This window comes from Zophobas morio, unplaced genomic scaffold (assembly GCF_036711695.1).
Source record: "Zophobas morio isolate AGI-343-1 ecotype UQ-CSIRO unplaced genomic scaffold, CSIRO_AGI_Zmor_V1 ptg000191l, whole genome shotgun sequence".
Classification (NCBI taxonomy): domain Eukaryota; kingdom Metazoa; phylum Arthropoda; class Insecta; order Coleoptera; family Tenebrionidae; genus Zophobas; species Zophobas morio.
Window position 1 is genome coordinate 171,394 of NW_026972295.1, and position 27,461 is coordinate 198,854.

The window sequence follows — 27,461 nt, forward strand, 5'->3', positions numbered from 1 at the left end:
AAGTTTTTTAGTAAAAAAAAGATTTTTAGAAAATATATAAGACTTTGTTTCTTGATGGTGTCTTTCAGCAAACTTTTTAAAGTCCTTGTTTTTTTATTGGCTCCGACGGCCTGAATGTTTATATTATGAAACGCTAACGCCGCACCACTCAAACCGCAGCAAATAGCGAACACTTCCTGAATAAAAACAAAAGTAGCAGTAAAACTGAATACAAAGTAAATAAATATTTTACTTTTAATGAGAGTGTTTGATTCTTGATGATGCTTCCCGCTTTACAATTTTGTTCATTAGTATTATTTTTATTACTTAAAGCAGAAAAAAGATAATCAATTATATGCTTTCTATAAGGAAATAAAACTTGGATCTTCTTCATATTCACCGGACTATTTTCTTTAGAAAAAGACGTGTTGTTGTAATAGTCGTAAGTTTCCTCAACTTCTGCTCTATTATTTAATATAATAGTAGCATTGATTTTTAGTATAGCAGACAAGGAGAAGTAAAAATATGCGCAAAACGCAAAACTTAATAGAAAGTAAAAAAAAGTTAAAGAAGCGATATGCAAAATAACTAAATTTAAAACATTCTTTTAAAATATAATAAAAAATGCTGCTTACTTCTGAATATACACCATAATAAACTTCACAAGAGGAGAGAGTAAAGAAACGGGATGCGTTGAGGCTAGTATGGTGTCTAGCGGCCCCTTCAAACTTTTTATATGAAAAAGAGACACCAAACTTTTTTTAATTATTAATGTCACTAAGTAGAGGCAAAGTTCCACAGCCTTTAAATAATAAAAAGTAGTAAAAAATATATGAAAGATATATAAACTTTTTGTAATAAGAAATAGTGAAACAAATTTTTTTTTTATTAAAAAGTATATAATATAACATGAAAATATAAAGAGCACCACCACAAAGGAATTATTAAAAGTACTTGACGTGAATGTTCGAGAAAATTCAACAAATTTCTTTTCAAGTAAAAAAGAATAAATAGACTCCCAACAATCCGGAGTTAGAAATCTTTTATTATTCATATAATAAGAGGATTACTTTTTGTGAACTTGTTATGAACTAACCAAAAAAAAGAAAAACATAATATAGCTGAAAATGTAAAAAAATGATAAGCAGCCTCATATATATAAAAAATAATTATTTTATAAGCTTCACAAACTTTTATACTACATTTCTTAATAATTAAAGAGAGTATTGGCCTCGACACATGAGTTAAAGTTAATGTGCAAGGTGTACTTTCCTAGCACTACACTCTTCTATTGTTATACGCCCAAAAATTCATTATTTTAATTAATATTAATTTATTTAAAAAGTTTATTAATTAAGTTTGCAGGCACCTGCCGGACTTTATCACTGCAATCAAGCAACGTGTAACCCATTGGAGTTGAAGAAAGTTGTCATGAAGTCTTGTAAGTTGATGAAAAAGCGAACGACACTGCAATAAAAGTTTAGAAAACATCACCCCAATAAATAAACCATCATAACAAAAAATTTATATTAGCAATAATAATATAATAACTCTTATCGAGTTTACATATCAATCTACATAAAAAAAACTTTACTAGAGACTAACAAAGTATTTTATATATTATACCAAAAGTTAACTAAACGCGGTACTACAGAAAAAGACAATTGTAGTAATCAGCGGAGGGATAGTATGATAGAGAAGAAGTGAAGAATAAGAAAAATTGTAAAAAATAATGGCGAAAAATATAAATAAATTAAAAGTAAAAAAGAAAGCACTAAGAAGGCCATGTCTTCATTGGAAATCTTCTGTGCATGCTTGACCAATAGCATCCAAAGGAGAGCAAAAAAGACTGGTGAATCACAATCCTATTGGCAAATAAGGTTTTTTTTAAAAGCTCTTTATTTTTATTAAATACATCCAAAAAAAAAGAAAATATTTCATTTACTTTTGAAATTGTGCGAAGAAGATTGCTAAAAGAATTTGTCATCGGAAAAGGATTTCCATCGTCTTCGTACTTGCGCTTTTGAGAAGGCCCATGCAAGCTGTCCAACGAAAGTATAATGCAAGCATCCGCAGCTAATTGGATGACGGAAATATCTTGAAAAGTCATGTGCTGAAATTTGGGTCCAATAAGGGGAAGAGGCGTCGTAGTAAGTTCCTTATAAACAGACTTGAGCAGCGAGTTAATCCCCTGAAGAAGATTATATATATAACATAAAGCTTATTAACATAAATCATTTTCAATGGGTAATTGTTCAAAGAAATGTTATGATTCAGATGAGTTGATAGGCAGTCTAAAATTATACAAACGACAACTTGAAGTACAACTTATAACGTGCAGTAAATTTAGAATAAAAATATATATAAAATTTCATAACAATATATGAATAGTTTTAGTTTAAAATAATTGAAGCTTTAAAGGGAACAAAGCAGGCAGTTTAGTCAAACTTTGCGGTGTTTAAAGTATGATAATAAGGAAGCTAATCACTGTAGCTTGTCAAAATGGTACAGATGCAACTTGTTAAAATTGCGCTTATTATATTATAATCATTATTTATATATTACGCGGTTTTTCTGCTCTTTTCCCTTATTAAAAATATTGTTGATTAACTCCGTTGCTGCAGAAAAACTGTGCGACAAACAACTTTCTTATTATATAAAAGTTTGTAGTCCCCTTTATACTTTCTTAACATTTTTCTTAACATGACGGTAAATAGCGCAATAACAATAACCGCAAAGCTGAAGGTTGTTGTCACATGTGATAGATAATAATACAAAAAGAATCAAAACTATGATCTATATTTTAGGTATTGCAAGTAAATAATACAACTTGTATTGTATAACTTCCAACTTTTAAACTATAAATTGCTACTTCTTGGCTTTATTAACCGGTCGGCTAGTAAAACAAAATTCAAAAATATCACCGCATTCGTTTCATCACGTGCCCTTAAAAGTTGAATTCTTAAGGCATTATGAAAGTGTCAAAAGTGAAGAAAGTTTCGAAGGTCGTGCTGCCCATGAGGAGAGCCGTGAGCCTCTCATCAAGGCAAAGAGTGAATGTGAATATTGCAAACCCTCTGGAAAAAGATCGCCACGAACCCTCTAGGGCCACCACATGGTTGTTTAATAAAGTTTTTACATCGGACCAAGCATTGATTCGAAAGTAGGGACACGTGGAATCGCCATCTCGACGACGTTTGGCATGCTCTCTAATGTTTATAGCCACAGCCCCGTCCTTAGGTGACCGAGTTCCCCAGGCCACTTTTCTATATTACAGGTTCGGCTGGACAGTGGCTGAAAGGCAAGGAGAAAGTGTGCTGCGTTAAGCCAACGTGTAAATTTCAAAAGCTCATTATATACTTTTCAAGCTTTATTATAATAACATAAATATTTGTATGTACGTCTTTCGGCATTAATAAAAATGTGAAGAGAAACAAATTATAAGGAAAATAAAGTGATACGTTTATGTTGTTATGCTCCACATAAGATATTTTCCCGGTTAGCAGAAGAATTCTATATAAAAAATGTAAAGATATAAAGTATAGTACAAAATACTATGTAAAACCTCATGTAACGGATAATAAGAACCCGCACTTCTTTTTTTCGAGTGTGATAAAGTTTGCACATAGTTAAGTTAATTTTGTTATGCAGATTAATGAGTTCAGACTAAACTTACGCGCAAAGTAGTAAAAAAAACCCAAAATACTAATGACAGGCACCTTCGTGTCAACGGACAAGGCACTTACATACTCCAATAGAGACTTCAGCATAAAATAAACGTGTTTTCCCGAAACCAACAGTTCCGTGGAAAAATATTTAACAAAAAATGCGGTAAAACTTTTCTATATACATAATAAGTATCCAATAATACTACTAATAATAAAAATAATAATAAGGAATACAGTGTATAGTAGTAAATCCTGAGAACAGAAAATAATAAGTTTATAAAGAACCTCTGAAGAAACAGAAGAATCTATTAATAGTAATGCAAAACGTTACTAATAAATATTTTTCAGATTCGTTATTTTTATTGTAAATAAATGAGACCAATGAAAGAGCGAAAATCCAGAATACAGGAAGTATAGAATTGCAACAGGAATTCCCATTTCTCCATCTTTGTAAACAATTATTATTATTATTGTTATTATTATAATTATCATTTAATATAACTGGGAGTTCATGGGCATAGTTAGCTTGACTTAGAAGAATACCCGAAAGAAAGTTGCTATAATCGAGAATTACTTCCATTAACGAAAGCGCTTAATTAAAAAGTTAGATTCATAATTCTACGTCTAAATTCTATAAAAATTTGAACTTAAACAGCTTTATAACAGAAGAACACTAACGCGTATAAGAATTTTATAAAATGATTCTGAAACAGAAAAAAGAAATAATTTTCAGTGAATAAAAAAAAATTTCGTAACTAGAAAATTTAAAGTTGGATTGAAAAACCTTTAAAAATTTTAAGCATATTGACGGTGTGCGTGAACAGTATTTTAACACAAGAAAGTAATCTTTCTCCTTCAGTATTATAAAAGCCTATAACTGCCGTTCTGTCCACTTTGAAGCAAAAATGTCTTAAAAACGAACAAATTTCAATGACCTGCATACGACAGTCATAAGCAGTCGTTATTTTCTTCAAACTAATTGTAAAACTCAAATAATTTCGAAAAAGAATTACTAATATATGACACATCTATTGTTTTTTTAATATAAAAAGCATTCATAGATTACTGAATTATGATAAACACGAGAGAAAGAAAGTCTACGATATTAATGGAAAAGCGTTCATCTATAGAACTAATTAGATGTTAAAAATAAAATGTAGTTTGCGGGGAAAACAAAGATGGAGAACCAAAAGATTCTTATAAAATTATTTTAAAAAGTTAAACAATCTTCACTACTATCACGAACGTGTATAATTAGATTTTTAAACCTAAAAAATTTTTTTATCATTAGGCAATGATGAAACGATTTCAAATAAAAATTTATGATTAAATATCATATAAATCTATAAATGCTTAAGAAAAACTTCAAAATTTTTACTTCATTACAGCTCCCTATAAAAAATTGGAGCAAAAAATAAGTAACAAAAACTTTTTAACAAAATTTCAGTTTTATGACTGACAAGAGAAAATTAAAAATAATATGAAATAATGAAAAGTAACAAGTTTATAAACCGTCAAATTGTACTTTCTACTTGAAAATAGGTATAAAAATTATCAATTATTTATTAAAGACCAGTCATTTCTATTTAAAACACAATTTGGAAATAAGAGTATATAGTAAGTTTGTTAAGTTAATAAGGTTACACTTAAGGAATGTTTAGAGTAATTTATCTCAAGTAAAAAAAATATAACTGACTTTTATTTTTCTCTTAGAGATGGTGCTTGTCGACTTAGATTCACTCGTCGACTCTTTATAAAGCTGAACTTCAGCTTCAACGGCCGAAACTATACAGCTAATGATGTACTGATGTGCGGGTAAGATGAAAAAATCGGTTAAATTATAAAAGTTATCTTACTTTCCAGCAAATTCTCACACCCTGCAATTCTTCGCTATCGGAAGATATTAATAAGGTGTCCTTATCATAATCTAATATTTAAAAAGACTATATAGAGAGAATAAATGTGAAGTTAAGTCGTTAATTACAATGCAATAAATTGAAGTTTTCTGGCACTTCAAGCCAGTTGTTTTTAAGCTTATTTAAAGCTCTAAATCGTTCACTACTGCGAGGGTCTTTAAGTGACTCGCACAATAGCGTAATTTCGGAAGCCATAAAAGATTTTTATATAAGTTTTCGCTCAGTCGCCCTTTGAGTTTTGCTAGCAAATTAAGAACATACGAGCCAACCTTTTTCATTGTAAATTTAATTAAAGTGAACGCCAGTGGTCAAGAAAAGTAGTGCTATTGCCAAGGGTGAAGCTAATTGGTTACTACACTTCATAGTAAATCTAGATTTTTTTAATCTTTCATTTTTACGAACTTATCCTCAGTAGTCTAAATAAATTTTAACAGCACTCTTTCTAGATTTTATCTTCTTCTTTTGCCACAACTACTTAAAGGTTCATGACTGGCCTCTGCTTAAAATTAATTTTTTTTTATAATTTTTATATTCTCTATGATAGTCTGTTCCAGTCGCAGCACACCGTTCTCTTTATAAGTAGCAATTTTTCTAATAGATTATTGCCTAATACCCAGTGCACTCAATATCACCTTCTGTTTAAAAGTTACCTTTTTTAGTCTTAATACTCCCTACAGTAATCTATCCCGGTCTTTTCTATTTTTTCTAATGAAAATTCTTTAATTATTACTTTAACCTTGCAAGGAGCTTAGTAACACCTTGGAAATAAACTTATAAAGAGGCCTTTAGGAATAAATTGTTTTGGAGATTTAACTTTAATTTGAAAAATCACTTTTTTAAGACTTTTAGTTTATTTAAGTTAATTAGTCACACCGATTACTTTAAACTTACCGGGTCAAAATATAATTAAGGCATAAATGAATGTTTTTTCTTATGCGAACTAAAAAGTTTTTAAAATTTGTCCAGTTTAGGTATATAAGAATCTAAATACCTTGCAAATCGCAGAATTGTGGTAAGCCTTCTGTTCTCCATTTATACTGTTCTTTTATTGTCTCCTCTTAACAGTTCTTTAGATATGAGAATAAAAGAAGTAAAAAAATTTTGAATATTCGAGTATTTTGAAAAATTGTCTCCATTAATTTTAATTATAAAAAGCTTGTAATATTCTAATTTATAAAATCACACATAGGCATTTGTCTTTTACCTGTAAAAATTTTTTAATAGCTTAAAACCGAGAGAAGTTGTTGTAGAATATCTATTTTTTATCCTTTTAATAGAAGGAAGTAGTAATATGTTACATTTATTAGTGTTCTTATAATAAAATAACTACGATCATACTTGTGAACGTTAAATAATGTGTTAATGTAGCCATACAATAGATATTACTCAGTCCCAAAATAATGTCAACTAGTATGTATCGGAAGGTGGTTGGATTTTAAAAAACTTAATAAACAAATGTTGTATTTACGTAAAATTATAAAACTGTGACATTCGAAAATATTAGTAAAAATGTACAGCATTTTCAAAAGGGGTTAAGGTGAGGTTAAATTCAGCAGTAGAAAAGCTTAATATAGTAAATGAGAAAAAGCTTCAAAGGTTATGTTTGCCACATCAGGCCACTCTTTAACTTTCTTCCAAACACAAAGATATTTTTATGAAAAGTGTTTACCCCTTTTACATTTTTCTAAAAGAGGAAAATTTGTAGTTAAGAAATTAAAGAAAGACCTTCAGGGTACTGGCCATTTCTTTAGTCCTGTTTCTCTTATAAGTTTCCTTTGTTTAGACATTCTTATTTTCACGTATACAATAAATTTCTTTTATATTAGAGTGTTGTATAAAAATTTTATCTCTTTTTACCCTTTTTTTTAAGTGAAAAGAGTTGAAGCCACTGGGTCAAACAAAAAAGATGAGACTGAGACTACCACTGCCCTTAATTTTCTAAAACCTTTAAAAGGTTACATATATATTTTGTTTTTTTCCGAATCTTTTTTATTTTCTTTTTCTTAGAGAAATTTTATTTTAAATTATATACTCGTTAGCAAGTTACTAGCTTTGTACTTTTATCAATAATGTTTTTTAATTACTGTTTTTAATTGGACTACACAAATCTAGTATATATAGCCTTTTTTTTAGACCTATTGCAAACTTTAATACTATTACAGAATATTAATATTTGTAGTTATAAATTTAAGATTTCGAAAATGTGTATACTACTTTTACTCCTTACTTTGGTTTATTTCTCCTTAACGTAAGAAGGTTTTTTATGACTAAATGTAATAGCTATTTACTTTTGAGAATAGTGTGGCTGCAGAGGACTATTTAATTTTTTTTTTATTAAACTTTTTATAATTTTTTCTTAATATAAGTTTAAAAAAAGTTTCAAATTTCTACTTTTTTCAAAGAAAAGAAGATTTTATTAAAAATTGGCTTGAAGTTAATTTAAGTGATAATTAATGTAACTAACTTTATAATATTTGAATAAAATATTTTTTCATAGGGCTTGGCGACTCTACTTCAAAAGATTTACTTTTGTCGGTTGGCATAAATCCTATGGCTCCTTTGAATATGTTAACTAAAGAAAAAAGAAAGTAAATTGTTATAGTAGTAAAGTTAAGAAAATAATTTATTGAGTTCTCTAAATTTTATTTAAAGATATAATTATTGGTTAAAAATTGTTTTTTATACTCTCTGAAATTCTGTAATATGGTTTTAGTAAGATTTCAGTGTATATATCATTTTTGTTCCCTTTTTTAATTTTAATTAATAGAAATAATACAATAAATTTTAAAATGGAAGTTTTTTTAAAATTTGAAAATAAGATAATAACTTTAACTTTTTTTTTTTATCAACTACACAGACTTTTGCTTAGCGCTATTAATAGCAAATGGGGGCTCAATAGTTATAAACATTCTGTCGTGAATCCCTCTTTGATCCGCTACTCTAATTCCATGGGCTTTAGCGGGTTTGGAGTTATAAAGATTTATTTCTTTTTTTGTTGAAAACTTTTCATAGGAATAATTAAAAACTGAATTTATTATAAAATATTAAATTTTATATTATCTACTATATTTTTTTTCTAATACCTTTTTTCCATAAGTGCTGAAAGAGGACAACTTCTATATGATGAACTTAAACGTATACAATTGCAAGAAACTATGCACGAATATGACTACAAGTATCTTATATTTATATTAATAAAGTTAATATATAAATTATAGTTGATAATAATCAATAATAGAGATACAATATTTCCATAATAAAATGTTAATGCCTATAAAAAACTATAGAACAAATTTATACACGAGTTTTTTCTTTTATGTTTATAAAGACATTAATTATATTATTTTTTTTTGGTATTGGGAAGTATTATTAATGTTTTAAAAACAGCAATTTCTATATATATATTTAATTTTTATATATATTATAAATTTTTATATCTTTTTTTATTAATAAATATAACTAAAATTTAAAACCGGGTTAAAAAAAGGTTTATAGAAAAAGACTGTTCATAATAAATGATTGGTAGATACATACCACTGTATGTGTGTAGCGAATCAAGTACTTATAATTCAATTTTTTCATATTAAGAATGACGAACGCATTTGCTAAAATGAAGGATACTGTTAAACTGAAGAGGTTTCAACTCGGGCTCCCTACGAAAGGTTCTCTTCTAGTATCAATTACTTTGTTTATATTTTATATGTCATTTATTTTTAATACAAATAGGCCAAAGAACTAGAAGTAATGCACGTACTGCTAAAAGAATAAATAAGAGTTTATATAATAAATATGTTCCAAAGTGAATCTTCTTTATGTGTTCATGAATTTTTATATTAATAAAACTTATTTATTCCCTTTATTTATGGTGCCATTTTCAATTTTGAATCATTTTCTTGTGGTACGTTCAGCCGGTATAGCCAAATAAACGTCGCCGAGAAAGGACTTGCACTATTGGATATTACTTTTTTGTTAACTAACTTATTGGATACAGCGACTAGATTAATTTTTAAAGTTTTCAACTCGCTAATTTTTGGTGCTGACATAGAAAAACCATCAAGCCAACCTCTGGAAAAGTGTAAAATTACACAATCTCCTGCTAGTAAATTCGGTCAACTTGCTCTTTTCACGCTTCGAACCACCTGATGAGCAGTACTTGTAAAGAAGTACTATAAATTCACACAAAGCTTAGCCTAAGAGACCAACTCCCCTTCTTTCTAATTTCTCCCTCTCATTTTGCCCTCCTGGCCTACTTTAAAACACAAATTTTTTTTCACCTTTGTATTTAAACATAAAGAAAGAAGATAGCTGCTATCAAGTTTTTTATTATAAGCGTAAACTTTGAATTTAGGCTGAGAACATTTTTATCAGAGGGCAACATTTGTACCTCTTTAAAGGTCTCACGGAGGGGTCCTTCTTATCAAGTAAATTTTCAAAGAAGTGTCGTTTAGACTTGACGTTCCCCGATAAAAAATAAGCGCGGCTTCGTATATAAAATAGCTTGATATTCCCAAAATCTTCTTCCCAACTGCTGTTACGATTACCATTTTCAAAGTTGGCTTTATAACTGTGTTTATTGTCTTTACTGCCTGAGTTATTATTCTCATTGTTATTTATATATTCTTTATTATAGTTCTCACTTATCCTTGGAGTTTTGCTTTGGGTTTTATGTACATCAATATCATTATAGTTCTCGTAGTTGTGATTGGGGCCACTTGTGTACATTAAGCTGTTATCTATAGATGGATAACTTCGGTTATCAGTATTGTAGTGGCTGTTAATAACTTCATTACTGGAGTTATTTATATAATTATAACTACATTTACTGTTTATAGCAATATCCACGCCTTCATGGGTACTATTATAACTCTCTACGACAGAAATGTCTTTTTCGTTTTCACCACTGTTAGTAGAGGAGATGCTAATATATTCATTTCTATAATCATCGGTTTGAATAACATTTGTATCATTCCCAGTAAACTTCAAGTTGTTTGTAATACGGTGTTCAAATTTTTGACTATTGTTTCTAAAAATGCAGTCGTCGTACTCATTGTTATTGAAAGGGGTAGTAATATGACCATCTTTAAAATTATTATTATAAAGAAAATTAAACTCATTTTCGCTATTCTTCAAGTTGCTTGTAATACAATATTCACTTTTATAACTACTGTCATTAGTATTGTAATCGTTGTTTTTATTTTTAATGGAGGAGTCACCAATGTAATCTTTAAAATTCTTCGTGTCCTTTACAATACCGTCATCGACAATGCAGCGGTTGTTCTCATTGTTAATAAATAAAATCCCAATATTATCATTTTTATAATTCTTCGTGTCGTTAATAATATTGTATTCACATTCATAACTACCGTAACTATTGTTAATGGGCGGGATGCTTAAACCATTCTCGCTATTCCTAGGGTCGTTAAGAATATTATATCCACTTTTAAAACTACCGTTGCTAACATTAGAGTCATTGGTATAAATGCCAGTAATAGAGATATATCTTTTATTACTTTCATTTTCATTTCCATCAATATAATTGTATTGGTTATTAAAAATAAGAATCTCGTCCTCGCTATTATTTTTGATATTTATAGTGTATTTATTATCTTTAAAACCGTCAGCACCAACACTGCAGTCACCAATGCTATTTTTGTTTAAAGACTTATTATATAAATCAGTTTTATCATTATTTTTTATGTTATGTTTACTAAAAATTTTCACATTTACATTGTTAATATGATTTTTATCATTAGAACATATAAAGTTATATATATTATTATCTAAGTGGTCTTCATTACTTTGGTCAGAATTACAAGTATTGGCGTTATTTATATCGTTTCGTAACTCTTCATTTCTCCGAAAAATATTATTTTGCTGGTAATAGTTCATGTTATTACACTCCTCTTCGTTATTATTACTGTTTTCAGTAATATTCTTACTATTATCTTGACGGTAGGAACCACTAACTGTTAGTTTCTCGTTGTTGCTGCGCACACGTCGAAATTTTAATTTTTCGAAAGGGCCTATGAGCTGTCAATAAGCAAAAGCCAAGTAAAAAGGCGCTTATAAACTGTTTTACTGTATTTTTCCTGTTTTTTGAAATTTCCGGTTTTATGGATGCGGACCTGATTTTGGTTATTTTCCAGATGTTTTATAAGTTTTTCAGGGGGCTATTATAAGTATCTTTAAGTCGGTAACTCTCCAACATTATAAAAATCTTTACCTTGCAAACTTCTTCATAATTATCAATCATGTATTCCAAAACTTTCACGCATTCCAGGTTACTCGCTAATAACGTTATATTTAAGTGTAAGCAGGTGTGCAGATATATAATATGAGCGCACCTAACAATTTCTTTGGATCGGTGGTTTTCACTACGAAAATGTTCGGGGCCCATACCTTTGCTAAATTCAACGTAGACATGCGGTTCTCGAGTTGATGTTGGGCGACGAAGTGGCCTTTAAATAGAATATTAAATACTGATTTGCATAACAACCAAGCTATCTACATAAATTTAAAACGGCCCTCAGCAGGTTTAAATTGCTGGGCGGTAATAGCATGTTGAGGTTCTGTAAAATGGTAGAAATATTGTTCTTGGTCTCATTAATTTCTGGTTGAACAAATTGTTACGGAGAATTTTCCATAAAAGGGCGCTCATAAAACGGGCGTACCCCATGCAGCGATGTATTTATCGATTAAGTTGCTGGGAATTAAACCTCCAGGAAGGGACCTGACAAAGTTTTTCATGACACTACTGACGTCGTGAACTGTGTACCTTTAAGGAACAGAAAGTAAATGTTATTAACAATTTAGTTAAATAATTAAATATATTTTGGTTTTTTTTTTTATAAAATATCATTTATTTGAAAAGTTTTTACTTTTTTATTAATAAATTGTTTTCTTTGACGACTTTTAGTTTCAGTATAATTATTTATTGTTTCGAGGTAAATTATATATAATGCACGCTTGCGCTATTTAAAATAAAAACAATAAATTTAAAACCGCAGCAGTTCGTCTTCATCACTTATAGGAAATTTGCATAACTCCTCTTCCAAGTTTTGTAGTCTCTGAAAAGAACCAGTTACGCGAAATATTCCTTTAGTTTTAAAGCCTTAAAAAAAAGTTATAGTTTATATAAGTTTCAGCTTTAACACTTTTTTTTTAGCAAAATATACGTCCGTCGTAGAGTAACAATGCGCACATGATTTTAAATATTTCTGGTAGGTACTTATTGGCTGCCAACGACTCGAGTGGAACACCAATAAACTACAAAGACAAATTCTTTTTTTAACTAAGTCATACAAAATTTTGAGTGCTTACTAACCTTATTTTTTTTCTTTTGCTTACAAGATCCTGTTACTGTCGATTTACTTTTTTTTTAATAAAATATATTTTTAAAAATTGTGTTAGTGTATAAAAGTTTAGCACACCTTTTTAACACCTTCGTTATCCTATTAAAAATATTTAAATTAAATAATTCTGAAAGTAAGTTTTTCTTCCCAGTAAAATTTTCGTGTCCTTTTAAAACATCTTCAATCTTAAGATCTTTCATGCTTATATGTTTCTTAATAATATTAATTATTATAAAAAAAAGTTTTAAACTCTGAGAAAATAGAAAACAGAACATTACCTCCAGCTCGCAAAAGCAGAAGTCAATTTTCTGACGCACATAATCTCTTGAATCTTTCAAAAATTTAAAGGCTTCCATACTACCTTTTAGTATACCAGAGCACCTTTTCTCAACGTAAACAGTTAATGGATAACAAAATTATGTATTAAAAAAAAATAAGTTTATTGCAAATAGTTGGCTTTACTACAATATAACTAAAGTTTGACGATTCGTTATCTACACTTTTGACTCCTATATAAAAATTAATGAAACAATATAAATATATATTTAATTCAAATTTGAACTGAATTTATGGATTATTTGTTTAGTAATGTTTATATTCTTCTAAGAAACTCGGCTGTCTAAAGGTTGTTAGATCAAATGTTTACCAAGTAGTAATTAATTTGTAACTAATGTACTCCACAAAAAGTGCTAATAATTTTAAACTTTAAGTTCCAATTAACTATTTCTTTAAATGTAAAGAAAAAAAAATGAATTCCGTCACACCTGATCAATTACACGAAAAAAACTTACCTTCTAGTGATTGGATTGTCTATTAAGCGACTAAGTTTTGTGCAGGAAACAAGATTATTGTTGATGACTATTTTGTACAAGTAAAGATATAAGAGCTTTGTAAGCGTTGTATTACAACAGAAATATTATACAATGTGGTTGCAGCATAATGAAAGTTTGGTTGCACACGTTCATTAGTATAACTTAAAGTTTTCTCCTAGAAACAGTGAAGAACACATAGATTAAGGCACTCTAGTTACCTATATATCTATAAGATGGATATGTTAGGCTAAATTTGGAGTTCTGCTGTTAAAAAAATTATATAAAAAGTTCGATTGGTTAATTTTTCGTACATCACTTTTTAAGACGAAAATCCATTTTAGGCAAGGTGTAAGACCAGTTCTACTGATAATATTCACATATACAAATCTTAAGCTGCTTTAATTAAATGATGGCTAAAAGCATTTTTTACAATTATGTAGAAGCGAAAACTTTTAAATAACTTAAAATTTTTTTTACCTATATTTATTTTAAAAAAAATATATGCATGACTTAGATTATCGTCTAAACGTATCTTCCTAAAATTTAGTGAGTAAAACGGGGAACCCTAAAAAAATATAATGTATGTAAATACTTTTAAGAGAATGTAAACATCAGTATACATAACCATAAATTAAGGCGTAAATAAAAAAAGGAACTGGTGAATAACCTAAAAAAAAAAAGAAGGGATGGGAAAGAAAAAGGATTCACGTAAATCTTGGCAACGATAAAAAAACAACATTAACAAAAAAATAAACGGATTGCTATTGCATGTGGTTTATAAGGCTGAAGAAAAGCACGATATCAATTCTCTGGTGAGCACAGGAATTGTCGGGGGTTTTTTAAAGTAGAAAAAATTATTTAATAACATAAATTATCAATACAATAACTATGTAGTAGCTTTTTTTCTTCGAAAATAATATTATTTCGATACACACATTTCATGATACTGCTTCTAAAAATAGTAGTCACTTGACCCACTTCTACGCGCAAAGGCCTGTCGCCTTATAATAATCAGGCCTTAAAGCACGGGTGGTGGTGATTCGAACGCAAATTTTAATCCGTAAGTGCATAGTTCGGAAGTGGTCTCGATAATCAATCACATACCCCCTTACATAAAGCCCATAAAAAATTATAATAAAAATAAACAATGTATACAATATAAAAAATAATGGTTTATAAATTTTTATATTACAAGCTAAAAAGAAGGTATAAAGTAATAAACCACGAGTCTTACTCAAAGCTATTAGCACGATAACGCAATCAAAATTCTACATAAACTAAAGCTAATAACTAATTTTTAATATACCACGATAATTATTCAAAATGCTACATTTTATTAATATCAAATATAACAATTTCTTAGAAAGACTGTCTTTTAAGTCTAAGATGGTGTCCTCGATATGAGCCCCTTGTCTTTCTGATGTATCTTCTTGCTTTGGTTGCAATTCGGTTGCGATACACTTATGACCACAAAAAAAAAAGATTAACTTCAGTCCTACATTTTTTGTTACTTTGAATAACTCAATAGTTTTACACTTTTCCTGTTTGTGTCTACCACCGCATCTTTTGGGTAAATAACGTGAGGCATCTAAGTAACACTTCTGCTCTTGATAACTCCTTGTGCTTGATAAAATAAGTTGCAAAGATTGTTGCATATTGCTGGAGTCTATTTCTTTTTATTTCCGATTAATTGGTTATATTCATCCAATATTAAGTTGCGTAGACTTACTAATAGCAGCACACTCTCAATCCAGTTGATTATTATAACAGATGCACACGGCAAAGAAAATTTTTATATTACTTGTGAAATTTTATGAAATTTTGCTACTAACCTTAACTTCCTATTTAATAAAAACGTATCAATATCAAATAATATTTTAGTCGGTTTATTAGATTTTAATATATTTATATAAAGATTCATAGTTCATATAACAAATTAATAGTTAATAACTATAGATAGGAATTACACCTTTTTTAATTACTTCTTTACTTGATAACATCGGTGAATTAAAACGGCAGCAATACTGTGAATTAACAAAAAACAAAATGAGCATGCCTCTGTAAATGAGTCAATATTATTTATTTATTTACAGCCGGAGTGAGCCTCCAAGAACACTCAAGGTTATATACCCCCATTCTCGTAAAGATGCTAACAGGAATTACTAAAGCCATAATCATTGGCAATACTGATTGTCATGCCTTGTAGTTCCCTCATAAGTCTTAACATTTACTTCTGCTTAAACTATATTGATCTACTAGATGGTTGCGCCACCTGAGCCATTTAACTCGCTTTCTTTAACTTCAAATAAGACAGACGATAAAAGTGATGAGTCTTCTATCAAGAGCGAAATTGTACAGAGGTTAAGTGAGGATTCGCATAGAAAGAAAGAGGAAAACTTAAATTATACTGACATTAACTGCGAGGTTTCAAGTTATATTTAACTAATTATTACTCATATTTACTTATATTAAGTATATTTTGTCTAGTCTAAAATAATTGAAGCTAACTTACTAAAGGAAAAAGGAAATGAGTATTATCGACTGTGTTTATTTCAGGAGGTTATAAACATAAAAGCTTTATCATAACCTGATAATTTATATAAATAATAAAGGCCAAAGAGTGGTACACTAAAGCTATAGAAGCTTCCCCAGTTTCCTGCGACAACGTTGCAGTTTTTTATTGTAATCGAGCTGCTTGTTGTCTAAAATTGAATGAGCTTGATAGCGTCGTTGAAGATTGCACAAGAGGTTTATACAAACCAATTTTACTGCAGTAAATTCTCTCCTTGAACTATATAATTTGTAGTATCTTTTGCTTAACTTTATGTTTTTTATAAATCTAGTAATTATATTATATTTTATATAGTATTTTATGTTATTGTATAATAAAAAATAATTTTGGGTATAAGTAGTTGTAGTTATTTAACAGTTTACCTTAAAATTTCTAATAATTATTATTTACTATAAAATTCTTATGTTATTTGCATTCAAATTTATAAATATAATGGTTTCTTTTTTTTAAAATAAAGTTTGGTTTTATACATATACAAGTACTTTATACACGACTGCTCAACATATTGTTTTAATAATCTTAATTTCTATATAAAATATAGTAAGTTAGTGAACTTTTATTTATAATTTTAATAATTTTAAAGTTATTCTTACATGATTTTATGTTTTAATTATGGTTATATAAGCATTTGAGTTATTAACTTGAACTTTTGCCCGAGTTTTAATTTATTATATATATTTGTATTAAACAGCTTTAGAAATTAATCCTAACTACGAAAAAGCTTTATTGAGAAGAGCAAGTTCGTATGAAAGGATGGAAAAATTTAAAGATGCACTTGCAGGTTTCCCATTATATCGTTATTTTCTTTAAATTATAATTTATGAGCATTTTAAATAGATTATGAAAAAGTTCTTGAAAGTTTTCCTACTAATATAACGGCGCTTATTGAAAAAGGAAAACTTGAAGCAAAAATTAAAGAGCAAGAAGAAAAAATGAAAGGAGAGATGATCGGTAGCTTTTCTTTAACACTTTTTTTTTTAGGTTTTTTTAGTTAAAAAAAATATATTGGCGCAATCACCTTCAGTACTTTTAAAAAAATTTAAAACTGGAAAACCTTTTTTTATTTTTATTTTTGTATTAAGCTTATATCAGTTTTACTAAAAAGAAATTTTAATTTTTTATAATTTAAGTTATAATTTTATTATATTTAACTATCTTAATTATTTATTTTGAAATTTTAATTTTATTAAAATTACTGAAGCTTTATTTACTTTATACGGACGGTCAAATTTAGTAGGTAGAAAATCTTATATTTTCATTTCTTTATACATTTTATTAAATTTACTTTAATTCACGCTTTAGTAAAGTTAATATGTAATTTAAAGAATATGTAATTTAAAGTTTCTTATTTGACTTTACTACTTTATACAGTAGATTTATATTTTTATCTGCTAAAATAAATAGTTAGAATTGCTTATATATACTTAAATTCTCATAAAAATTAAAAAAATTGTTTTAAAAACGTGTTTGACTTTAATTTAAAATAGATAAATTAAAAGATTTGGGCAATCACTTTCTCAGCAACTTTGGATTGTCCCTCGATAACTTCAAGACTGAAAAGGTTCTTGTTACAAATTTTATTTTAAAATTTATTAGTCTTTATTCTTATACTAATTTTCTTTTGTTAATTTGAATGAACAAATTGCAGAGATCTGATGGGAGTTATAATATAAAATTTCAGCAGTCTTGATTTTTTTTATAGCAACTATATTCAATAAAATGCCCCTTTTATATATCAATTTACTATTTTTAACAAGAACAGTTCAGTCAGTTATTGTTACTATTAAGTAATAAATTTGCCTCCTATGTGGCTTCATTGAAAATATCGTTAGATTTTTCAGTCCACCGAGGAGAGTATAAGTTTTAGTCATATCATTTTTGAGTACTCTTTTTAAAATCCCTAAAGTTTTAATAAAAACAATTTTTTTATAGCTGCAAAGTTAAAAATGTACATAAGTCATATTTTTTTGCTATACGGTATTAGAAAATTGACCTAATACATGAGTATTACCTTATCGTAGATTCAGGTAGTTTATGAAGAGAAGAAAAACGTAATTCATATGAAACTGATATGAAGGCAGCAAAGTGTGAAGTTCATTACTTTAAGAAAAACTTTGTTATTAGAAGTCTGTTTACGAAAATTTTATTAAAAGTGTTGTGTATTCGGTTGCCTAGTTGGGGAGCGCCTTCTAAGATTTGTGCACTTTTTCCCGTGTGTACTTAAATTTAGCTTGCCTGCAAAACTACTTATAGCAATTTTAAAACTTGAGCTGCACTCTATCCCGCGTATATTGCTATTTATAAGAGATCCTTGTTTTTTTACTCCGGTCAAAAATTAAAAAAATTTAAAGAGTTACTTTTACCTTTAGTTGAGAGGGGAAACCCTGTTAAGCGTCATAAACATGGGTATGAATACATATCATTTAAATATAGAAACTTAAAGGTAGAAGGAAACAAATAATATTGAATACTCCAATACTATCTTGGTCTCGTAAATGCGTAAACAAAAATAAGCAGCCAAGATCAATAATTATTTTAAGTTGCTAGTACAGGGTTAATTATAAACACTTAGTGTAAAAAATTGGCAAGAAGATGGTTTATCATAAATAGTGAGTGACCACATACAATATTAAAAACAAAAAGACAGAAAAAAGAGAAGTTTGGTCATATTTAGGCCAGTTCTTTAATAACTAGATCCTGTTCCTAAACTTTGTAACGACACAATACATTATCACCTTATAATACTACAGAAAATGAAAAACAGACTATTCCATACTCTACACGGCCTGTTATATCTAACGAAATATCACAATACTTAATGTTTGGAGGCGCAGACCCCTATTTATTAGATATCTGCTGATAAAAAAAAATTAATCCTTTGAAGATCTTAGCTGGTTTACGCCAAAGGCGCTTCCTTATAGTGGGTACTAGCACCACGTTAATGCTAAGGCCAAGTTTCTGTTTCCTTTGGTAACAACTCATGTCAACGAAATTACTTTTAAGCCTGGTTTAAATTAAACAGCAAAAGGTTTTTGTAATGTTATTTTTATTAGTACATATTTATCTATTTCAAGGGTAATGAATCTATTTTCTTGTGATCCGGAACGTTACAAGTCTCCCCTTCCAACTTATATAAATAGAAAAAAGCCCATTGTGGTAACCCCCTCTTATATGACGTCAATACAAGCTAGAGCGAAATATACAGAGGATGAAAGTATAAATAAATTTAAAATTAAAGCAATTCCAGTAGTTAACACAGAAGCACGAAATTGTAATTTACAGAATGGACAATTGTCGTTTCCGGATTCTCCTAAATTTAAAGCACCCTTTTCCTCTACTCACTCCCCCAATATCTCTTTTTCATCAGCCTTTGTAGAATCTTCCCCACCTTTACGTAAACCAACACCTTTAAGATCTTTTACCTCTTTACTTCAAAATCTCCCTCTTCCACGTTCGGTTAGTCAGTTGCTAGAGTCTACTGCAGGCGTTCCAACTCCTTTAAAAGACCAAAGTTCGGTAATCCAGCAGTCAATATTTCAGAACTTTTGTGAAAACTCTTCTGGAGCGTCTTTATCTCTGGAAAAAGCTGATTCTAATCTTACCCGAGACAAATTTATTGAACTTCCCAATTGTGAACAGACCGAGAAGAGCACTGACATTGCTTGTAGAGATAACAACTTTCATGTTTCTATCAATGAGAGTACAAGTATTTTAACGGCAAACAGTGAAATGGATTGTATTGGTAGCAGTAGTCCACGTAATAGTAATAGTGGCCTTGTGTGTAATAAAGAAAAGGAACAGCCCATGGATAAAAAAAGGACTGGTTTTTCTAAATTTATTTTCAATGAAGTTAACAACTTTAGAAGCATCGACCCTGAAGGTGTTCGTAATAAAAAGGAAGATGTACGTGATTTTCACAGTTTATTTGGAGATACTTCTGCTGGAGATAGCAATATTTTTAATTTTGAGTTGAACAGCATGTTGCTCAGAAGTGTACCAGATAATATATCAAGTAGCCCTATTAATTTTGAATCTAGTAAGGAAAAAAGCACTACGCACGAAACTTTAAATTCACCCAAATCCGTATTGTCATCATCAAATTTTGCAACGTTTGCTAACAAAGAAGGTATAGGTATTTTAAAATTTTTAACTTATTATGTATACAACATCTTTCATTATTGAATTTACAGAGGAAGTTGGGCCCTCCGAATTATTAAAAACTCCGAAGAAGCAAGGCCAAACAGACTTCAGATCTTCACCATCACCAGGCGGAAAGTTATTGAAAATTCTCAGGGATCACGAAAGTAAAGGATTTTCGGAAAGTCCTTTAAAATTAACTTGGTTCCTTGATAGTAACCCGAATGATAAACATTCTTGTTCTCTAACACAACTATTTAATAGTTCAGAGGAGCTCTATAAGGAGGATGAAAGTATTAATATTAACGACGATAAAATTATTACCGACTACGCTGACAACAATGAGGATAATAATAATAGTAATAACAGCAATAGTGACAGTATAAACAATAATAATAATTATAATAATCACGCTAATAATAGCGATTATAATGATAATAATTATAATAATGCGAGTCAAGTAAACGTTGAACAAACTCTTTTTTCGCCTATAAACAAATCCCAGAATGTTTATTCTGATGATGAGCTGATTTTTAAAATGAAGAATACTAACTCTTCACCCGAAGTTCGCCTTCCTCGTTTACGTCGAAGGCCAAAAAGTTCTTTGCAAACGCCGCCTTCTAATTTACAGAGCATTCAAAGCCTAAAAGATAAGGAAGTCATTAAAAGTTCTACTGGCGTCCGCAAGGAGGAAATCGCGGCTCCGCGTGGGTCAGAGAAGCATGCAAACCCTGCAACACCCGATGGAGCAGTTAAACAAGCTCCGACGCCGCTTCGTAGGAGTGCACGCGTTCCTCGGCCAGTAAGCGAGTTTTGGGCGTGCCCCCGTTTTATTAAAAAGGTTGTTATCATGTTGAGAAACAGATGCTGTGCTTTATTTTAAACCGCTCGTTTCAGGAGGACGGCAGTTATGAATGTGTTCAGGACTTCTCGTGGGTGGGCTCCTTTGAGTCAGAAGGTGCCCCACTAGCTTGCACTAATTTTAAAACCAGAAGCTCAACTTCTTAAACTTTAGCTGCTGTCAGAAGAAGAATGAATCTTTGCAGTAATAGTACTGTTAGAAAATGTACTGCTGTAAGTCGTGCAAAGATCGAACTATCCGTAAAAGAAAGGCTTCGAAAGCTCGAAGACAAAACTAAAGCTGAGAAAACTCGTAGCGCTCATCAAATTCCTGCAAAAAAAAGAAGAGACAAGGAAAACAGGTGAAAACGCTTTTTTTTTAGTGAATCTTTGGGCCTTACTAAACCGGTAACGATTATAAAGAGCTTGCGATTCCTGGACTCAATTTGAAAATAAAAGACTCGAGGAAATTCTTAAAAAGCAGCCTCTGGGCCCTAACTATTGGACCAATGTGGCACAACACGTGGGTACACGCACAGCTCTGGAGTGCGAGGCGCAGGCATCTCGGCAGCCGGCGTCCCACAGCAAAGCTAAGGATGATAATTCCAAAAAAAGAGTACTTGGTACACGTGTTACGTCAAAGAGACGGGTATTGAACGACGACGATGACGATTCCATGATTTTTAAAGCGACCCCCATACGCTACCGGCCTATGAGGCAGGGTGCGCGCACCCCTCCAATACGTAGCTTCGTCAAATGAAAATCCCTCATCCTACTTTTTGCAATGCATCTGACGAACACACCGTTCTAAAACGTGATCAAGGGGAAGCGCGGCTTATGCACGACTTACATAAATAACATTTCACTCGAGAAGTATAAGTATCATAGTAACAATAAAAAGTAAAAAGTTTTTTTATTATATCAATATAATTTAATAAAAAAGGCCAGTAGTTGTTGCAACAATCATATTCATGCACCAACAACTATTCTTTAGCCCCTTCTAAAAAAAAACTGCTGCCCTCCTTGCTGAAAATGAAAGTTAAAGCCGCTAGGAAACTGAAACACGTTTTCTATTGAAAATAAATATATATATTAATTTACTTACTATTATTATTATTATCACCCCAAGAATCATGTTGAAACGGTTCAGGATTTAGCGGGTCGACTCCTGAGTCGTATTGTCTTCGCTTTTCTTTTTTAAAATTTAAAAGTTTTTTTTTAAAAAAGTAAAATTATAAATGAATTATTAGAAGTTCTTTTATAACACTAAAAAAGTGACTAATAGAAATAAAAGAAATTTTATAAAACCATCGTCAGTTAAAATTTCCTTTGCTTGTGTGATCTCTATAAACTTTCGCTCAACCTCCTTCTATTATTATAAATATTATTAATAATAATTGTTGAGCTTTTCGTAATATTACAGAGTTTTTATCTTTATTTCTATCGGGATGATACTTTTTAGCGAGCTCACGAAAAGCTCTCGATATCTCTTCTTTAGTAGCAGTGCGCTTAACCTTAAAAGTAGATTAGTATTATATAATCATAAAGTTTTTAAAAAAGAATATTTGTTTATGTATACTTATTATAGCCTATAGCTATTGGCTGTTATATTCAAATTCATTTGTTATCGACAACACACTAAATTTAAAAAATTTCATTATGAAAACCCCCAATATTTTATAATAGTCCTTCTTTTTTGATTGCTTGGCTAATTTTTCGGCCTGATGGAGGCCGTCTTTTGCAGCAGAATAGTTCTCATCAATATTTAAAGCTTTCCGATAATCTTCTTTGGCCTGAAAATAATAATAATAATAATAATAACAATAATAATAACAATAATAATAATAATAAAGCGCCTCTTCATAGTTCGAAAGAGAGATGGAGGCCTCTGCCCGTTTACAGTAAAGTTCTGGATCACGTGGGCTTAACTTGATGGCTTTACTGCACGCGTCGTAAGCCACTTGCTCACCAGAATCCTTAAAATAAAGCAAAAAAAACTAAAAAATAAGTAAAGAAAAATTGAATTATTTAAAAGGACTTTGAGATGAGCGTTGCACAACTGCTTAGCCACAAGCTTTTGAAATTCCAGCGGAATATTCGGAAAGTTTTGTGCTTGTTTGTACTTGTTGATCTTTTTATAAATTAAAAGGTTATTATTCTTTTTAATCACCAAGTTAATTTTTTAAGATTTTAAAGTTAAAAAAGATTAAGTAACTACAATCTCTGCCTTAAAAAAACTTTTAAAGTAACTAAGAAAATACCGCTAAGTTATTATATTTTATAGTACCATAATTGCTATAAAAAACTTTCAAATACTTTTACAGTTACACGGTTATTAAAACAAAATAAAGTTTTTTCCTTTTTAAAAAGTAAAATATTTTCCTAGAAAAATAACAGAATGTAAGCTAAAGTCTCAAAGGTACTGATTTCTCCATAAAAAAAGAAGTACCCCCGTTTTCCAATCTTTTTTATTAACGGCATCATCGGCGGCTTGCATTACTTGGCGCAAGTTTTTTATTTCCTACATAAAATCCAATAATAAATAATAAATAATAAATAATACTATATAAACGAAACTCATAAACAAAAATAAAAAAATATTATAATAATAGTAATACTAATAATAATTATTATTATAGTAACTCTATAAAAAGTTTTGCATTTAGAATGATCTTGGTCCAATTGCAAGCACTGGCGCACGTGGTTTAACGAGGAGTCCAGTTGACCATCTTCAAAGTAAAGTTGGGACAAAATGAAATGCCCTGAAAAGTTTTGCAAAAAAAACTTCTGTTTAGTAAAAAACTTTTAATATCAATTTCATAAAACGTTTGCTACATCTTAGAAACAAATAGATATATAAAAGTAATATTAAACAACCTTCAGTGTTGTCAGTTTTTAAATGAACAGAGCGTCTACAATCACATCAAGAAATCGCAAGTTATAAAATTAAAAAATTAAAAAGTTAATTAACAATCTATAAAAACTAGCAACAAAAATTTATATATAACTGAAGTTTAAAAAAGTATTATAACTAAAATTATAAAACATAGAAATTAAGAATCGCGAAGTATTATTTTTTTATTATAAAAATTTTAAGGATAAGCATAATGATAAAATAAAAATGTTTGCATACTTCATAATATTTTTTAAATAATTATGACTTAAAACTTAAAAAAATTAACACAATAGAAAAAAAATAATTTGTTATTAACAAGAAATTCGATTGCATGGCAAAATAAAGGTATATAAAACGTTCTATATTAACATCCATCATCTACAATTTACAAAAGTGATCATAAATTAAATTGTTTTATAAGTATAATAAATAAATAAAAATAATTTAACCAATAAAACAACAAATGTAAAATAATTTAAAATTACAAATATGAAAATGTTTGTATAATAAAATCAACAAACAAAAAAAGGTTTAAAAAAAATAAAAACGAGATTAAAGTTAAATTATTTAAAAAATATTGATAATGCACAAATAACGCACAAATAATCGGCGATGGCATCGGCTCGCCTGTTCAACTTTACATAACACTCAGCTCGAAGGACCCGCGCCTCGTAATGGGCAATAGAATTTTCAATAATCACCTATCTCATAACAAATATGACTAAAAAGCAAAGTTTTCTTAAAAAGGTAATTATAAATCATATATAATTGGTTTTAAATATTAAATATTAAAACACTTCAAAATAAAAAACTTTACATTCAGATATAAATGTCTTCAACCAACCAAAGATTTTAAAAATTACAAGAATTCCATCTTTTCGAGTTGTCAAAAAAAAGTATGTAAATATTGTATATTTTATGATTTTTTATTAATAAAACCAATAATTTCGCTATTATTAAGTTTAGATCAGTCTGAAAATAGTAGAAAAAAATAAGATAAAAAATAAAATCTACCAAGCAAAAAAGAATATTTTAATAAATTATATAAAAGTATAAAACTAAGTGATTACATCAAGGCGGCTAACAGCTTCTTCAAAACGTCTTCGTTTAATTAAGTTTTCTACTTCCTTATAAATATCTAGTAACTCACGATTTTTCTTTGCCTAAGAAGAAATTATTCAAAAAACTTGCTTTAAAATACCCACAGTTTACTATAAAAGAACACAAAAAAGACTATTATAATAAGAAAGAAGGTAATAACTTGAAGAAAATTTTAAATTTAATAAACCATTTTTTTAGCATGCAAATCGGAAGGATTTTCTTTTAAAAGTTTTTCAGCGTCCTCAAGTGCTTCCTTGTAATAACCAACTTTTATATAAAGTTCATCGCGCTTAATCCTTGCCTAAAAAAAAAAATTAAAAAATACAAACATATATATATAATTTTTATCAGAAAAAACTTCGTGAAAGTTAGGAGCAATCGATAGCGCTTTATTTAAATCAGTTATGGCGGCATAAAATTTTCCTAAATTAAAATTCTAAAAACGTAACAATGCTTTCAATGGTAATTGAAGTACCTTGTATGAGCAATGCAGTAGCTCTCTGATAATATGCAACATTGTTAAAAGGATCACTTCCTTATATAAAAACAGTACTATAATCTAGATGCACGAATTATGAAGGTAAAAATAATTACTTAACACAGAAGAATATATAGCAATAGCTTCATCAAGTTTTCCTCTTGCAACAAAAGATAAAGCTTTATTTAGTTCGCTATCAAAACTCTTGCTAGCTAACAATAAAGAAAAAAAAATCAGATTAAATATAAAGTCAATCACGTTAACAAAACACAAAAAAAACTTTTTAAAATTAAAAAAGTTAGTGATTATACTTGCGAAAGCAAAAAGAAAAGTCCAAAAAACGAAAACACGAATTAGCATTTTATTTAGTAAAATAAGGTAAACTGCTACTTCAAATATTTATTTATTTGTAAATGGTATTTACTATAACAACAGCTAATAAGAAAAATAAAATAAAAATCAAAAAGTATTATTGTCGTTCTGATTGGCAAAGTTATATGCGTTTATTCCACCAATAACCTTAGGACTTATGGCCTCGCCACGTTGGTAATTAAATAGGACTGGGGGAATTTACTTATTTACATTGTGTTATATAAATTAATTAAAATTATAATGTACTCACGAACTTATATTTTTAAGGCACAATAACAAAATTTAAAGTTATCTACTTATTCTAATAAATATTTTTTATGCAGAAACCTTAAGGCTTTAAAAGTTATTTAAATTTTTATTATTAGAATTTCACATTGGAAAAGCCCTTTGAGCTGCCTGCATAGTAATAAAGTATATATATATTTTTATTTCAAAATTGACTTTTTATTTTTATGAACAAAGACTAGACTATTATAAACTTGTAATAACTCGTTGGGATGGTTTCTATACGTTTAATACTGCAAATACTAACTCTTTGGTATTAAGCAATGCCGTGCCTATATTAACAGTAACAAATCTAAAAAAAAATTGATTTTGTAGGCTCAACTTCGAGAACAAGTATATATTTTAAATATAAAATATTTAATATAGACCACATATATACTACAAGACTGTTAAACATTTTAGTTGTTACTAATCCAATGGGAGCACAGCACCCTCAAACCAACAAAAAACAAGTTTTTCTTTAAAAATTAGGTATTTATCATTAAAGACCTATTAGACTTAAAAAATTTTTTGAAATTTTTAATATTTTAACTTTATACTGTTAAATACGTATGTAAAACAATTTTTAAAATTTTATAAAAGTAATAAATCCATATTTCCCTTCGTTTATGCGTTTTAACAAAAACTTTTCAAGCATACAGGGATTCTTAGTAGTAATGCTAACGGCAGTGTACCAGGTATTTTAACTTAAGTCGTTTAATTATGTTCCTTTATAATATTATTTGCGCCTAACAGCGAGTTGAAAAATAGGGTTGGGCTTTTACCTTGAACAACGAAAATATAGTTATATAAAATCCTAACCTTAACCCTAACCCTAACCCTGACTGAACGAGTTTTTTTTTAGCACCCACATCTATATTTCACATTATAACGCACAAATATTAATTAGATATTTAATTTAACCTAATAATTCATATTAGCTTTTTAAATATTTCACTGTAAAATATCTAATAATTTGTGTGGCGGGGCTTGAATATAGTTATTTTTTATATAATGCAGCTCAGTAAGCGTTTTAAAAGGAAATCTGCCCAAAAAATAAAAGGTATGTTCAAC

At 29.1% G+C, this 27,461-nt stretch overlaps 7 protein-coding genes and 1 long non-coding RNA gene across 8 annotated transcripts; 4 read left to right on the top strand and 4 right to left on the bottom strand.

The window, feature by feature from the left end:
- Positions 1–123: 123 nt before the first annotated feature.
- On the bottom strand, positions 124–3,754 carry LOC135145835 (uncharacterized). Its single transcript, XM_064077973.1, has 8 exons — positions 3,699–3,754; positions 3,545–3,645; positions 3,441–3,492; positions 1,925–2,170; positions 1,755–1,844; positions 1,349–1,446; positions 934–1,019; positions 124–176 (listed from the first exon to the last, which is right to left on the bottom strand). The coding sequence occupies exons 1-8, from the start codon at positions 3,747–3,749 to the stop codon at positions 124–126; spliced, it is 777 nt and encodes a 258-aa protein (XP_063934043.1). The 5' UTR covers positions 3,750–3,754.
- A 272-nt stretch (positions 3,755–4,026) lies between these two features.
- Positions 4,027–4,502, bottom strand: LOC135145825 (uncharacterized). The gene is made up of 3 exons (XR_010283575.1): positions 4,432–4,502; positions 4,150–4,238; positions 4,027–4,093 (listed from the first exon to the last, which is right to left on the bottom strand). It is a non-coding gene; the product is annotated as an uncharacterized LOC135145825 (long non-coding RNA).
- Positions 4,503–7,186: 2,684 nt separating this feature from the next.
- LOC135145836 (small ribosomal subunit protein uS13-like) lies at positions 7,187–9,366 on the top strand. The gene is made up of 7 exons (XM_064077974.1): positions 7,187–7,295; positions 7,434–7,517; positions 8,061–8,151; positions 8,421–8,525; positions 8,661–8,738; positions 9,152–9,225; positions 9,290–9,366. Exons 3-7 carry the CDS (start codon positions 8,114–8,116, stop codon positions 9,364–9,366), a joined length of 372 nt encoding a protein of 123 aa, XP_063934044.1. The 5' UTR covers positions 7,187–7,295; positions 7,434–7,517; positions 8,061–8,113.
- A 541-nt stretch (positions 9,367–9,907) lies between these two features.
- LOC135145837 (probable serine/threonine-protein kinase clkA) lies at positions 9,908–13,271 on the bottom strand. The gene is made up of 9 exons (XM_064077975.1): positions 13,194–13,271; positions 12,739–12,829; positions 12,566–12,674; positions 12,235–12,338; positions 12,072–12,173; positions 11,908–12,021; positions 11,787–11,851; positions 11,362–11,593; positions 9,908–11,169 (listed from the first exon to the last, which is right to left on the bottom strand). Exons 1-9 carry the CDS (start codon positions 13,269–13,271, stop codon positions 9,908–9,910), a joined length of 2,157 nt encoding a protein of 718 aa, XP_063934045.1.
- Positions 13,272–15,962: 2,691 nt separating this feature from the next.
- On the top strand, positions 15,963–18,006 carry LOC135145843 (tetratricopeptide repeat protein 1-like). Its single transcript, XM_064077979.1, has 7 exons — positions 15,963–16,151; positions 16,215–16,286; positions 16,340–16,475; positions 16,991–17,080; positions 17,137–17,250; positions 17,787–17,860; positions 17,948–18,006. Exons 1-7 carry the CDS (start codon positions 15,987–15,989, stop codon positions 17,987–17,989), a joined length of 693 nt encoding a protein of 230 aa, XP_063934049.1. The 5' UTR covers positions 15,963–15,986; the 3' UTR covers positions 17,990–18,006.
- Positions 18,007–19,323: 1,317 nt separating this feature from the next.
- LOC135145838 (rho GTPase-activating protein gacZ-like) lies at positions 19,324–20,900 on the top strand. The gene is made up of 4 exons (XM_064077976.1): positions 19,324–20,425; positions 20,490–20,640; positions 20,701–20,816; positions 20,860–20,900. The coding sequence occupies exons 1-4, from the start codon at positions 19,378–19,380 to the stop codon at positions 20,898–20,900; spliced, it is 1,356 nt and encodes a 451-aa protein (XP_063934046.1). The 5' UTR covers positions 19,324–19,377.
- A 58-nt stretch (positions 20,901–20,958) lies between these two features.
- Positions 20,959–22,135, top strand: LOC135145840 (uncharacterized). Its single transcript, XM_064077978.1, has 4 exons — positions 20,959–21,277; positions 21,334–21,394; positions 21,452–21,638; positions 21,700–22,135. Exons 1-4 carry the CDS (start codon positions 20,975–20,977, stop codon positions 22,034–22,036), a joined length of 888 nt encoding a protein of 295 aa, XP_063934048.1. The 5' UTR covers positions 20,959–20,974; the 3' UTR covers positions 22,037–22,135.
- An 89-nt stretch (positions 22,136–22,224) lies between these two features.
- LOC135145839 (dnaJ homolog subfamily C member 3-like) lies at positions 22,225–26,071 on the bottom strand. Its single transcript, XM_064077977.1, has 17 exons — positions 26,063–26,071; positions 25,868–25,963; positions 25,749–25,808; positions 25,632–25,696; positions 25,461–25,574; positions 25,243–25,335; positions 24,773–24,873; positions 24,154–24,188; positions 23,920–24,038; positions 23,726–23,797; positions 23,315–23,407; positions 23,133–23,252; positions 22,944–23,069; positions 22,698–22,790; positions 22,585–22,645; positions 22,400–22,468; positions 22,225–22,346 (listed from the first exon to the last, which is right to left on the bottom strand). Exons 5-17 carry the CDS (start codon positions 25,461–25,463, stop codon positions 22,267–22,269), a joined length of 1,065 nt encoding a protein of 354 aa, XP_063934047.1. The 5' UTR covers positions 25,464–25,574; positions 25,632–25,696; positions 25,749–25,808; positions 25,868–25,963; positions 26,063–26,071; the 3' UTR covers positions 22,225–22,266.
- Between the last annotated feature and the right edge of the window lie 1,390 nt (positions 26,072–27,461).

Coding starts and splice junctions, on each gene's coding strand:
- LOC135145835 (XM_064077973.1), bottom strand. CDS start 3,749: ATGCTGAAGTCTCTATTGGAGTATGTAAGTGCCTTGTCCGTTGACACG. Junction 1,020..1,348: donor GCAGTGATAAAGTCCGGCAG/GTGCCTGCAAAC, acceptor GAATAATAAAAG/ATTTCTAACTCCGGATTGTT. Junction 177..933: donor TTCTCGAACATTCACGTCAA/GTACTTTTAATA, acceptor GTTTTTATTCAG/GAAGTGTTCGCTATTTGCTG.
- LOC135145836 (XM_064077974.1), top strand. CDS start 8,114: ATGGCTCCTTTGAATATGTTAACTAAAGAAAAAAGAAA. Junction 8,526..8,660: donor AATTCCATGGGCTTTAGCGG/GTTTGGAGTTAT, acceptor TTTTTCCATAAG/TGCTGAAAGAGGACAACTTC. Junction 8,739..9,151: donor ATGCACGAATATGACTACAA/GTATCTTATATT, acceptor TTTCATATTAAG/AATGACGAACGCATTTGCTA.
- LOC135145837 (XM_064077975.1), bottom strand. CDS start 13,271: ATGGAAGCCTTTAAATTTTTGAAAGATTCAAGAGATTATGTGCGTCAG. Junction 12,675..12,738: donor ATTGTTACTCTACGACGGAC/GTATATTTTGCT, acceptor CTTTTTTTTAAG/GCTTTAAAACTAAAGGAATA. Junction 11,594..11,786: donor ATTATGAAGAAGTTTGCAAG/GTAAAGATTTTT, acceptor GCTTATTGACAG/CTCATAGGCCCTTTCGAAAA.
- LOC135145843 (XM_064077979.1), top strand. CDS start 15,987: ATGGTTGCGCCACCTGAGCCATTTAACTCGCTTTCTTTAACTTCAAAT. Junction 16,287..16,339: donor GACTGTGTTTATTTCAGGAG/GTTATAAACATA, acceptor TAAATAATAAAG/GCCAAAGAGTGGTACACTAA. Junction 17,081..17,136: donor ATTTAAAGATGCACTTGCAG/GTTTCCCATTAT, acceptor CATTTTAAATAG/ATTATGAAAAAGTTCTTGAA.
- LOC135145838 (XM_064077976.1), top strand. CDS start 19,378: ATGAATCTATTTTCTTGTGATCCGGAACGTTACAAGTCTCCCCTTCCA. Junction 20,426..20,489: donor AACGTTTGCTAACAAAGAAG/GTATAGGTATTT, acceptor TTGAATTTACAG/AGGAAGTTGGGCCCTCCGAA. Junction 20,641..20,700: donor AGTCCTTTAAAATTAACTTG/GTTCCTTGATAG, acceptor ACTATTTAATAG/TTCAGAGGAGCTCTATAAGG.
- LOC135145840 (XM_064077978.1), top strand. CDS start 20,975: ATGAAGAATACTAACTCTTCACCCGAAGTTCGCCTTCCTCGTTTACGT. Junction 21,278..21,333: donor GCCCCCGTTTTATTAAAAAG/GTTGTTATCATG, acceptor CGCTCGTTTCAG/GAGGACGGCAGTTATGAATG. Junction 21,639..21,699: donor AGAAGAGACAAGGAAAACAG/GTGAAAACGCTT, acceptor ACGATTATAAAG/AGCTTGCGATTCCTGGACTC.
- LOC135145839 (XM_064077977.1), bottom strand. Junction 24,039..24,153: donor AAAAACTGACAACACTGAAG/GTTGTTTAATAT, acceptor AAAACTTTTCAG/GGCATTTCATTTTGTCCCAA. Junction 23,408..23,725: donor AAAAAGATTGGAAAACGGGG/GTACTTCTTTTT, acceptor ATTTATAAAAAG/ATCAACAAGTACAAACAAGC.